The sequence below is a fragment of the Ctenopharyngodon idella genome, chromosome 9 (genome assembly GCF_019924925.1).
Source record: "Ctenopharyngodon idella isolate HZGC_01 chromosome 9, HZGC01, whole genome shotgun sequence".
NCBI classification, from domain to species: domain Eukaryota; kingdom Metazoa; phylum Chordata; class Actinopteri; order Cypriniformes; family Xenocyprididae; genus Ctenopharyngodon; species Ctenopharyngodon idella.
The window spans coordinates 4,455,921-4,468,020 of NC_067228.1; the positions used below are offsets into that span (position 1 = coordinate 4,455,921).

General features: G+C 33.4%; 1 protein-coding gene and 1 long non-coding RNA gene across 2 annotated transcripts in view; both read left to right on the forward strand.

The window, feature by feature from the left end:
- The window catches only part of LOC127518482 (uncharacterized), a 241,839-nt gene that overhangs the window by 166,509 nt on the left and 63,230 nt on the right, over window positions 1-12,100 (forward strand). The gene's annotated exons all lie outside the window — the stretch shown is intronic.
- Window positions 1-12,100, forward strand: part of cers6 (ceramide synthase 6) — a 50,493-nt gene that overhangs the window by 35,165 nt on the left and 3,228 nt on the right. The window contains exons 7-10 of the mRNA XM_051905171.1: window positions 2,801-2,929; window positions 4,864-4,970; window positions 9,159-9,315; window positions 10,609-10,632. Coding sequence (XP_051761131.1) covers window positions 2,801-2,929; window positions 4,864-4,970; window positions 9,159-9,315; window positions 10,609-10,632 — 417 coding nt within the window. The remainder of the gene's footprint in view (window positions 1-2,800; window positions 2,930-4,863; window positions 4,971-9,158; window positions 9,316-10,608; window positions 10,633-12,100) is intronic.

Below are 12,100 nucleotides of genomic sequence, written 5' to 3' on the forward strand. Positions count from 1 at the left end.
AGCGTGGTGAAATTAAAGGTGCATCTTTGTGTCTGTGAGTGAGTGACCAGTGTGTACGAGCTTGATGACTGATGAAAATAAATTGACTATTAAAAATAAAAGCTTAATATTAGTTTATAAATAATATATACTGTTTAAATTGTTACTGCCTTTAGTTATTATTTTGGAATAAATGTAAACATGCGTAAAAACACTTACTTGATGAAATTTATACTTGGTTTTAATAAATAGAACATTACAATGTGTAAAAATACAAATTAGAATTGTATTTGGTCTCTCTTTTTATGTAATGTTAACTTAACCAGGAAAATTGTGTAACAGGAACATAACAGGAACATAAATGAGGATGTTGCCTCCTACTGTGTATATATATATATATATATATATATATATATATATATATATATATATATATATATATATATATATATATATATATATATATATATATAATGTATATATATAAAATAATCTTAAAATAATCTTAATCCAAACTGAAAACAAGATTATATAGCTTATTTTTGGTTTGAAATAAGATTATTTTTGCTTACCCCATTGGCAGATTATTTTGCTTGTTTTAAGGAAAAACTCACTTAATTTTGACTTATTTTTCCTGAAAACAAGAAAATAATTTTTACTTGTCAAGAAAATGCTTCTTGATTTAAGAACTTTAAGATATTTTGACTAGAAACAAGACAAAAACTCTTAATAAGAACAGCATTTTTTTGCAGTGTGACCATAAACCAGACATGTTGTGACAGTAAAAAACCTAAAAACCTACGTACAACCTAAAACTCAAACCCGATCCTTTTGCTGCCTTGCATGCCCTGCTGTTTCCTTCAGGAAATGCAAATCTTGTTTTTGTTTCTTTGCTCTCTCCTTTCAGTTTTTTCCATGCCCAAAATTCAGCCCACATTGAGGACGTCCTCTGCCCCATTCCCGCCTGAACCAGTGTGCTCCTTCTCTTCGTTTGCCATGCTCTCATTCTGTTTTTCGCCCCACTGCACTTCCTCCTCATCTTCATCTTCATCATCATCAACCTGCTCGGCTGATTCAGTGCAATCCCATGATGCCGCAGGGGAGCATGCAACACCTGGCCTCTTAACAGCTTTTATCAACAGGATTTCCTCTGAGAGAATAGAGTGTGAGGACACTGCAGCCATGTTTGAGAATGAACCTGCTTAATTTGATCAAGATTTCTTGGTTGTGTGTTTAACATGCACACATTTGCAAGTTATGACTAAAGTCTTTTGTTAGCCATTCCTGTTCTGCAGTACATTTTGGACTCTCATCCCACTTTGAGTATAGATCTGAACTTAAATATTTGTAATTCAAAATAAACCTGTAAAAAGTTAATGTAAAAAGTTTAATGTAGGCCTAAAGCAAATGTACTAAACTAAATATCTTTATTTTATACTAAATATGGTCACACTTTAGGGTCCAATTCTCACTATTAACTAACTATTGACTATGATTTCTGCCTCAAACCCCTAATTACTGCATATTAATAGTTAGTAAGGTAGTTTTTAAGTTTAGGTTTTGGGTTGGATTAAGGGATGTAGAATATGGTCATGCAGAATAAGGCATTAATATGTGCTTTATAAGTACTAATAAACAGCCAATATCCTAGTAATATGCATGCTAATAAGCAAGTTAATAGTGAGAATTGGACCCTAAACTAAAATGTTACCCTAAATATATATTTTACAACACTATTTGGAGTAAAGTTTAATTAGAAAATCAAAGCCATATGTCTAACCAAGTTGTTCCAAATTTGAAGTTGATATCACAAAAAATGAGCCTGCTAAAAAGATTAAAGTATCATTTCCATGTTAACGCAGTGTCCAATTTCAAAACAGTTTTCACATGATGAATGTTGAGTGTTTAAGCTTTTAAATGATACCTTTATAATGCTTACTAAAACATGATCAGAAAAAAGAACGGGCCACTGCTACCGGGACACTGACAGTGATAACAGCTATAAACCTGATTATGCTTGCGTTCTAATTTAAAGGTGCAGTAAGCAATTTCTGAGAAACGCTGTTGAAAATGGATTGGACTGAGCACCAAAACACACTTGCAGCCAATCAGCAGTAAGGGGCGTATACACTCATGATGGGGGAGGTGCCTGTGTTGCATAGCTTGTTTGTGAATTTGGGGGCGGAGCTATCAAGATAGGGGGTGTGATCCTTTTGGGAAGGGGCGTGTTTGCTTTGGTGAACAGCGTTTCTCAGAAATTGCTTACTGCACCTTTAAAGACAGTGTTTACATAAAAGGGTATAACAAACTTTCAGAAATATCCGTGGGCAAGCTCAGACACATTAACATTTTGTTAATCATAATTTGATTATTTACAGTACACAATGGCCAGAAAATTAATCAAATGACTAACAAGTTGAAAATGAAGAGCTATTGATAGCCATTCATTGCTCAGAGTTCAGCAATTGGCAGTTTCATGAGGGGGCCAACATTTTTTTTTTTTTTTTTTATTAAAAAAATGAAAACAAAATTAATTGAACATTAGAAATTAAACAAATGAATCAACAGCTTGAATATTTGTTAATAAATTTAAGTAATCTGAACTCAAACTAAAGTTTTTCACTTTTATGTTTACTTAATTGTGATTAAAAAAGTAACTAATATGCCTTCCATCTTTAAAAAAAATTAAAGTTTAATATTTTATACAGTGTATTTAGACATGTATAATGAGGACAGGAAAATGTACTGCATATTTTAGGAATGACCCAATGTTTGCCTTGTAGGTTTACAGTTCATAAACATTTACACGTTCCTCCTGCAGGACTTTCTACTGATGTTTCTACATCATGTGGCCACCATCTCTCTGATCACCTTCTCATATGTGAATAACATGGCACGGGTGGGAACGCTCGTCATGTGTCTGCACGATGCTGCGGACGTTCTGCTGGAGGTGATTTCTTATTACATCCATTAAAACAACAGAAAAAAAAAACAATTCTATGCTTATTATTACATGTATGGCAACACCTACGGCAACAGGAATTCCTCGGTCAATAAAGTTTTAATTTTAAAGTTACAGATTCAAATTTTAATGCTGGAAAGTTAGTTGGCAGATCTACATAATTAGGGAGTCCAACCCCCCCAGATTTGTTTACATCCTCATGTTGTTGCAAACTTGCATGACATTCTTTCTTCTGGGAAAATCACAGCTACAAATAAAAAGTACAAATAAATGCCATAAAGTACTATAAATGTAGTCAGTATGACTAATGTGCTATATTCCAAGTCTTTTTATGAGAAACAGAATGAAATTTAAAAGCGATAGTTCACCCTAAAATGAAAATTCTGTCATCATTTACTCACCCTTATGTTGTTCCAAACCCGTTCCAACCCGAGTTTCTTTCTTCTGTTGAACTAAAAATAAGATATTTTGAAGAATGTTGGTAACCAGACAGTTGACTTCCATTGTATGAAGAAAAAAATAGTAACACTTTACAATAAGGTCTCATTTATTAACTTTAGTTAATGTATTAACTAACATGAACTAACCATGAGCAATACATTTGTTACTGTATTTATTAATCTTTGTTAATGTCAGTTAATAAAAATACAGTCATTCATTGTTTTTTTCATGTTACTTCACAGTGCATTAATGTTAACAAATACAACTCTTGATTTTAATAATGTATTAGTAGATGTTGTAATTAACATTAACTAAGATTAATTATGCTGTAGAAGTATTGTTCATTTGGTAACACTTTAGTATAGGGAACACATATTCACTATTAACTATGACTTTTCCCTCAATAAACTCCTAATTTACTGCTTATTAATAGTTAGTAAGGTAGTTGTTAAGTTTAGGTATTGGGTAGGATTAAGAATGTAGAATAAGGTCATGCAGAATAAGGCATTAATATGTGCTTAATAAGTACTAATAAACAGCCAATATTCTAGTAATACGCATGCTAATAAAGTGTTACTGTTCATTCTTAGTTCATGTTAAAGTAGTTAACTAATGTTAACTAGGTAATTGCGACTTATCTTACAATTCTGACTTTTTTTCTCGCAATTACCAGTTTATATCTCACAATTCTGACTTTTTTCTCAGAATTGCGAAATATAAACTCACAATTGCGAGTTATAAAGTCACAAAAAAAGACATTTTTTCTCAGAATTGCTAGTTCGCAATTCTGACTTTATAACTCGCTATTGTGAGGAAAAAAGTCAGAATTGTGAGATATAAAGTCGCAATTACCTTTTTTATCTTTTTCATTTAGTGGCAGAAACAGAAGTCCATATGAAACCTTATTGTAAACCTTATTGTAAAAAGTCAATGGCTATAGTCAGCTGTCTTTGTGTTCAACAGAAGAAACTCATACAGGTTTGGAACAACTTAAGGGTGAGAAAATGTTGACAGAATTTTCATTTTTGGGTGAACTATCCCTTTAAGTCATCATTTACTCACCCTGCTGTTGTTCTAATGCCTTATACCCTATTTAATGCATTATTTAACAAAAATCCTGACCTTGGCAGTTGGTTTTCTCTACATGGCTACTCAACATGTGAGTTTGTGAGGCTCTATTAGCACCCTGAATAGCACACAAGTTGTGAGAAATCAAGATTAATAAATACGTGACATGAAATACGGGTAGCCGTGCACAGAAAACCAACGGCCAAGGTCAGGATTTTGATTAAATAATACATTCAATTTCGGTTTGTTTTTCATCAAACCTTATTGTATACCTGAACATTCAGAATATATATGACACGTCACATTGGACCACTTATTGTATTCAGGATTCAAGATTGGTGATGCAAGATGTGCTATTTGCATGCATTAGATGTCATGTTGATATAAATCATGCAGCAAGTTTGTGTTTGCAGGCTGCTAAAATGGCCAACTACTCCAAATGCCAGAGACTCTGCAACGTCCTGTTCGTCATGTTTGCCCTGGTGTTCATCAGTTCCAGGCTGGGAGTGTATCCTGTATGGTAAGATACTCCTGTCAGTAACAGATGATGTGCGTTGACCGTCAGAGATGCTGCTGTCAGAACCTCGCGTTCTCATCTTATATCTGAAATGTTCTATTTTATCATCTTTTCCAGCGTTTTCATTTCGGGTTTTGACACCTTCAGTCAGTGTTGTTGCCAAGTAATAGTTACTATGGCTACAGCAGTAGTGTAGAGATGTGGACCAGTTCAGAATGAGAGAAAACAGATGGGATCTTAGTTTTTTACTGCTATAATAGGCATTTAATCATTGAAGGAAATATCATTGAGCTTTTATAAAATTAAACATGATTTTATTAGACCATTTAGACAACATTACAAGTTTTGGCTAAAAATTGAGTTATGCATTTGTGGCAGTGTTGATTTCCACAAGAAATAATTTGTTGTTATTGTTAACTAAAACTATTAAAATAATTTTCTTCATTAAAATAAAGCTAAAATAAAATAAAATGTAAATGTTAGATGAAACAAAAACTTGGCAACTAACTGAAATAAAATAAGTTGAAGTACTAAAATGACTAAAATTGAAATAAAAACAAGATAAAGCTAAATATAAATATTTAAAATATATATATATAAATATTTAAAACTAAAAATATATTTTATAAATATAAAAATATTAATAAATACTATAATAGTATATAAAATAGCATTGATTTAAACTAATTTTTCATTTAAAAATATATAAAATATTGGGAAGTAATAAAAAAACATTAAAATACACAAACACACACATAAAAAATATATGTGACATTAAAAAAAAAACATTAAAAATATGTTTTATAAAATCATCCATATCCTTTCTACTTCAACTTAGCATTAACACTTCTCACTACCTCTGAATGAGGTTTGATCTGATCACATAACGTTTTGGACCACGTTTGCACCTGAATGTTAATAGCAGGTGTAACGGCGTCTCGCAAGTTTCACTACTGTGACTTTTTCAGATCCATTGTTCTTTTGACATGATTGTATTCTTCAGAATGAGTCATCTGTGCTTTTTCTTCTCGCTTTGCTCATTAATCATTTAGTGCTGGAAAGACGTCTTATTCACTCACTCACCTCATTTAAGTGTCTACTGTGGCTTTTGAGTACTTTATTGTGTGACTCTAATGGAATTAGTGAAACAGTCTAATCACAGAGTACGATTAAATTCAGCTCCACGTGAGGAACTGATGATGGATGTGACGGCAGCAGCCGAAGTCTCTGGTCCTCTGAGAGTCCTCACTGTCATTTAGTAATGATTATGAAATGGCCTTCACAGAGCTGCTGTCATAGTCCCTGTACTCACTTATGCAGTGCGAGTTCATGTACTTTTCGATTCAATCTTTAGAGATTAAGAGTTTTGCATCTTGTGCTACAGTGGAAGCAATGAAATCTGACCTTTTATAAAAGAGTTTGCATGATCGGTATCACTCATTTGCTTTACATTTAATCTAGTGACCTGTATAATCTGAAATATTGCTTCGTTGTTTTACATTCATCATTTTTATACTTAGTTTTAAACATTATCCTAGATTTAAACATCATCCTAAAGTGGTTAACATTAGCTTTTGAATCCCAGAAGGTTCAGAAATGCAAGTGAATTAAAGTATTTATTTTGAATTAGATTTTATTTGTATATTTTCAGGTACTCCTCACCTCCATTTAGGAACATCCTTATTTATAAAAACAATATATAAAATATAGCTGCAAGCAGCAATTAAGGGGCCAAGCACAAAAAAGGCATGATGCATGATGAGTCATACATGTTTTATGTAATTAGACTTTTTTAAGATGATTTTAGTCAAAATGGCTAAAAATCATAAATGCTTTCACTAGTAATGATTTAATTGCTAATCACTTTTGACCAATAGGTGGCGCTGTTACCAAATATATGTGGTGTAGTGAGGTGAAAATGACACACAAAGTTTGGTGTTAATATGCCAAAGCATTACAGAGTTACAGCCTCAGAACCAGCTTGGACTCATGCTATCTATTTTGTTTATGCTTTATTTGAAAATGGTTTTGTCTATCAGAAAGCTTTTAATTCCTTGCCGGCATAGTCTGAAGATAATCTGAGCCAATTTTGGTGAAAATCGGACCATCGTTCTAGGAGGAGTTTGAAAAAGTTGGTTTTCAAAGAAATTCAAAATGACTAAATATGGCATAATTGGTATCCTTGTTCTCAGTATGACTCAAGGAATCTATCAACACTATTTTTATTAAAATAAATGAAATTAGTCAATTGCCATTTTTGGAAAATTCATTATAATTTTTTCGCTGTCTTGAAACTTTTTCAAGTACCTTCAGGTCATGGTGCCAATGATACATGCCGAGTTTCGTAAAGATACACTCATGCATTCGTAAAATACAGCACTTTACGACAAAATTCAAAATGGCCGGCTTCCAAAATGGTTGACATGGGAAAATTGGGTATCATTCGACTCGGTATGCTGCACTTAATCAAAAGTGATCAGATTTATGATTTTTGGGCAAACTGTTGAGAAGTTAAAATATTTTTTTTCCCATATTTCTTGACCAGTAGGTGGCACTCTGCCGAAACGCTGCAAGTAGCCTGAGCCTTGTACCTTGTTTGGTCTTATTACGGCAAATCTTTGCAGAGATACAGCCTCACGTCCATTTTGGCAAGTCTTCTTCAAATTTGTTTGCGCGTTTTTCGAGAACGGTTTTGGTTTTTTTTTCAAAAATCTTTCAAATTTTTGCTAGCATGGTCTAAAGATGATCTGTGCCAATTTTGGTGATAATCGGACTAACTATCTAGGACAAGTTTGAAAAAGTATGTTTTTCAGAAAATTCAAAATGGCAGAAAAATTCTCATGACAGAATGTCGAATTTTCTTGAGCCAAGGAATCAGAGAAAAAAGGAACTTTGTTTCTAGCCCTTATGGTTCAAAAGTTATTAGCAAAAATGCAAGTGCAAATTTGGACATTTGGTGGCGCTAGAGGGATTGAGTTAGAGACTTGAAAATTGCTCTGGTCAATGTTCAGACTGTCCTATCTGTATGCCAAATTTCATCATTTTCCCGCAAACGGTTGTATGGGCTACCATAGAGTGGAAGAAAGAAGAAAACTAACAGATACAATTCAGTGCTTGGTCCCTAAAATAAAAAAGTTTTTTATTCTAAAACGTCTACATTATAATTAGATGTACTGTATGTAAAAAACAACAGAAGTCTATGATATGTCCCCATTTAAAGGATTAGTTCACTTTCAAATAAAATTTTCCTGATAATTTACTCACCCCCATGTCATCCAAGATGTTCATGTCTTTCTTTCTTCAGTCAAAAAGAAATTAGGGTTTTTGATGAAAACATTCCAGGATTATTCTCCTTATAGTGGACTTCAATGGCCTCCAAACGGTTGAAGGTCAAAAATACAGTTTCAGTGCAGCTTCAAAGGGCTTTAAATGATACCAGACGAGGAATAAGGGTCTTATCTAGTGAAACGATCAGTCATTCTCCAAAAAAATGTAAATGTATATATGGCGCTGCGCTCGTTCCGTAAGTAGAATAGGGAAGGCGTAGGACATACAGCGTAAGCTTTTTGAAGAATACGAAAGTACGGTTTTGGCGGAAGCACTTGGAAAGGCGATCATTTGTTTATATAAAGCTTATACATTTACATTTTTTTTGAAAAAGACTGATCGTTTCGCTAGATAAGACCCTTATTCCTCGTCTGGTATCGTTTAAAGCCCTTTGAAGCTGCACTGAAACTGACATTTGGACCTTCAACCGTTTGGAGTCCATTGAAGTCCACTATAAGGAGAAAAATCCTGGAATGTTTTCATCAAAAACCTTCATTTCTTTTCGACTGAAGAAAGAAGGACATGGACATCTTGGAATACATGGGGGTGAGTAAATTGTCAGGAAAATTTAGTTGAAAGTGAACTAATGCACTTGTGCAATTTATGTACAACCTTTTTTCGTGGCATAAAACTGATTCACTGGAGACATGGAATGACGTGGAACAACATATTATCATATTACTAGGACAACTAGAACTAGTAACGTCTACTAGTGGCTGGTGACATGCAGCAATAAAGCTGATGGCAGGGTTTATTTTTACCATAACATAATCTCACATAAGGGGTTTGAAGCCATGTTTGTTGAATATACTTAAAGTAATGGAATTTCTTAAAGTGTTGTAATAAAATGTGTGTGTTTTGCAGGATTTTAAACACTACTGTGTTTGAGAGCTGGGAGATCGTTGGGCCGTATCCATCGTGGTGGGTGTTTAACATGCTGCTCGTCCTGCTGCAGGCCCTCCACACCTTCTGGTCGTATCTCATAGTGCGCACCGCCTACAGGGCCATTTCCAGAGGAAAGGTGAGGCTTTGGAAAACCACACTTGACCGTCTCCTCCATCACCCTTAATGCGAGGGCTTAAATAGATTGTGTAAAGCTATTGTCAGTTAAATTCAAGTTTATTTCACAATACATATTGTTTCAAAGTTGCTTCACAGAAAATACTTGTTTCAATGTTACAATTTAGGAAGTATTCTGTTATCAGATGAGTGTGTCAAAGTAATGTCCATATGGCAGAAGTATACAGCTTTATTATAATATGTTATGTGCTTGGTTGCTTAGTTAATGTCATGTATTCAGAACATGTTAGATAGCAATTACAATTTGTGCTGATAATTATCATATTCATGAAGTGTGTAAACAGCTCAAATGTAGTCTGAGGCAGTGATTTTCTTAAGTCAGCATGAAATCAAACCCTATTTACTTCAGTAAACACCAGGGTTATTATCGGTAACTAAAACTAAAACCATAAACATTAACTGAAAGAAAATATTTAAAATATGTTTTTAACTTTTTCTTATTTTTGTTCAGTACAAATAACTAATTATAAATATACTGTATATATAGAACTAATAAAAATGAAAAAAAAAAAAAACAGCAAAATTACTAAAACTAAAATTATAGCGAAAACAGAAAAATACAATTAATTCAAAAATATTAACAAAAACTATAATGGTATATCAATGATACTAAAATAACACTGGTACACGCTTGTGGTCTTATTGTGAATTACTCATTTACTGCATGTTTTTGCAAAGAAAATAATTTTCTTCATAATCATTCATCAAAATGCAATAAATTGCTTTATAATAAATTGCCGTCATCAAGCTGAAGCAGCAAAATTCGTATTTGTAGCTGTTAAAAGATTGTAGTGACAAATAAAACACCTGTTATTGCTTGTGCGTCTTTAATTCAGATGTACTTCAAATGTGTAAATGGTGTTTCGTAAAAACAAACAACCAAACAAAATGTAAATGTGCGTTCAAGAGCAATTGAGTATTTTAAAATGAGATTTATAAAATGTTATATAAATTACCTCAGCTTTTAAATAAGGCACCCAGTGATCAAAAACAGGAAAATTATTTCCGTAAAGTGACCATCGTCAGAGAATTGGCGATGGATAAAATTAAGTTCCACCCTACTTTTTCTTTTTTTTTCTCATTGAAGATCATTTTTTGAGCAGCGTTTCATGTTGATTTAAAAATCTACTATCAAACTTGGTTTGGTTAACTACTTTAACCTCATGCTCTTGCTGTATTCCTCCTTTAATATATGCTTTTTCTTTCTTCTCTACTTCACATGGCTCCATCAAAGGTGGGAAAATGGAATCCTTTACATGTAAGTAGTTGATTAAAAAAAAAGTTTGATGCAAAATTAATTAGCAGCAAAAAAACATCATTGTTTTGTGCATGTATGCATTAAACTTCTTAGAATGTGATTTTACAGATACACTGCCTTTCAAAAGTTTGGGGTCAGTAAGGTTTTTTTTTTTTTAAGGCACAATATGTAATTTTCGCCGCTAGAGGTCGCTTTCTCAAAACAAAGGCGTAGCTTGATGGCGCCTTGATTTTGCTGAATCATGGGAGGTGCTGTCTTCACGTCTACAGCCGGTGGAAAAAAATCCGACGGGACTCGAGCAAAAATCATATTCATGGATGAGCTGATGTACTAAAGATTTATTAACATTACTGTAGTATGAGGCAGGGTGCAGCTGAAAGCTGTTGGAGAGGAACGAGGCCACTAATGAGAGACGAGTGCGACACACGTCTCGAGAGCAGCGGAGCTTTTATTATGCCGCAGTCGCCGTTTCCACTTCTTCTGGTCAAGCGTATGTGGGGTAACGCAGCGCTGTTTATAATATTAGATACATTTGTGTGTTGAAAGTTGTTATAATGCTACTCTGCGTTCGCTCTGCGGCTGCTATGAGACACTTGTTGCACACTACAGTAAGCTAGATCAATATTAGACATGGTAAAATATGGTACTCGCGGTAAATCAAGGAAACGAGTAAGACTTACCGTGTTGAGCTATATAACAATGATGAATTTATCCAAACAGTTGCTCACCTGTCTAATAAAACACATAATATATTAAAGCGTCTTTGGTGTTTCCATGGTTTCTACAAAATAAAACCGAGGGTAACGCGGGTATGATGTCATTGATAGGCGACGCACGGACACGGTCCGTGTCCTCGTAAAATTGCTTATTTCTCTGGGTTTAAACATTCTTAGAAATATTTGGGATAATGTAAGTACACAAGTCAACAAAATATATAATGCTGTTCTAGTGGATTTTGGATATTTTAATCCAAAAATCTTACATATTGTGCCTTTAAGAAATTAACACTTTTATTCAGCAAGGAAGCATTAAATTGATGAAAAGTGACAGTAAAGAAATTTATGAAGCAGCACAACTGTTTTCAACATTGATAATAATAAGAAGTGTTTTGTGAGCAGGAAATCATATTAGAATGATTTCTGAAGGATCATGTGACACTTAAGACTGGAGTAATGATGCTGAAAATTCAGCCTTGATCACAGGAATAAATTACGTTTAAATAGAAAAGTTATTTTGAATAGCAAAAATAATTTCACAATATTACTATTTTTTACTGTATTTTTGATAAAATAAACGCAACCTTAGAGAGCAGAAGAGACTTCTTTCAAGTACATTAAAAAAAAAAATCATACCAACCTCAAACATTTGTAATGTATTGGCAGAAACAGTAATTATTCTTAAATAACTGTTAAATGTAGGTGATTAGAAAGCAAATGATCACATCTAATTATCACACAATGTGCTAATG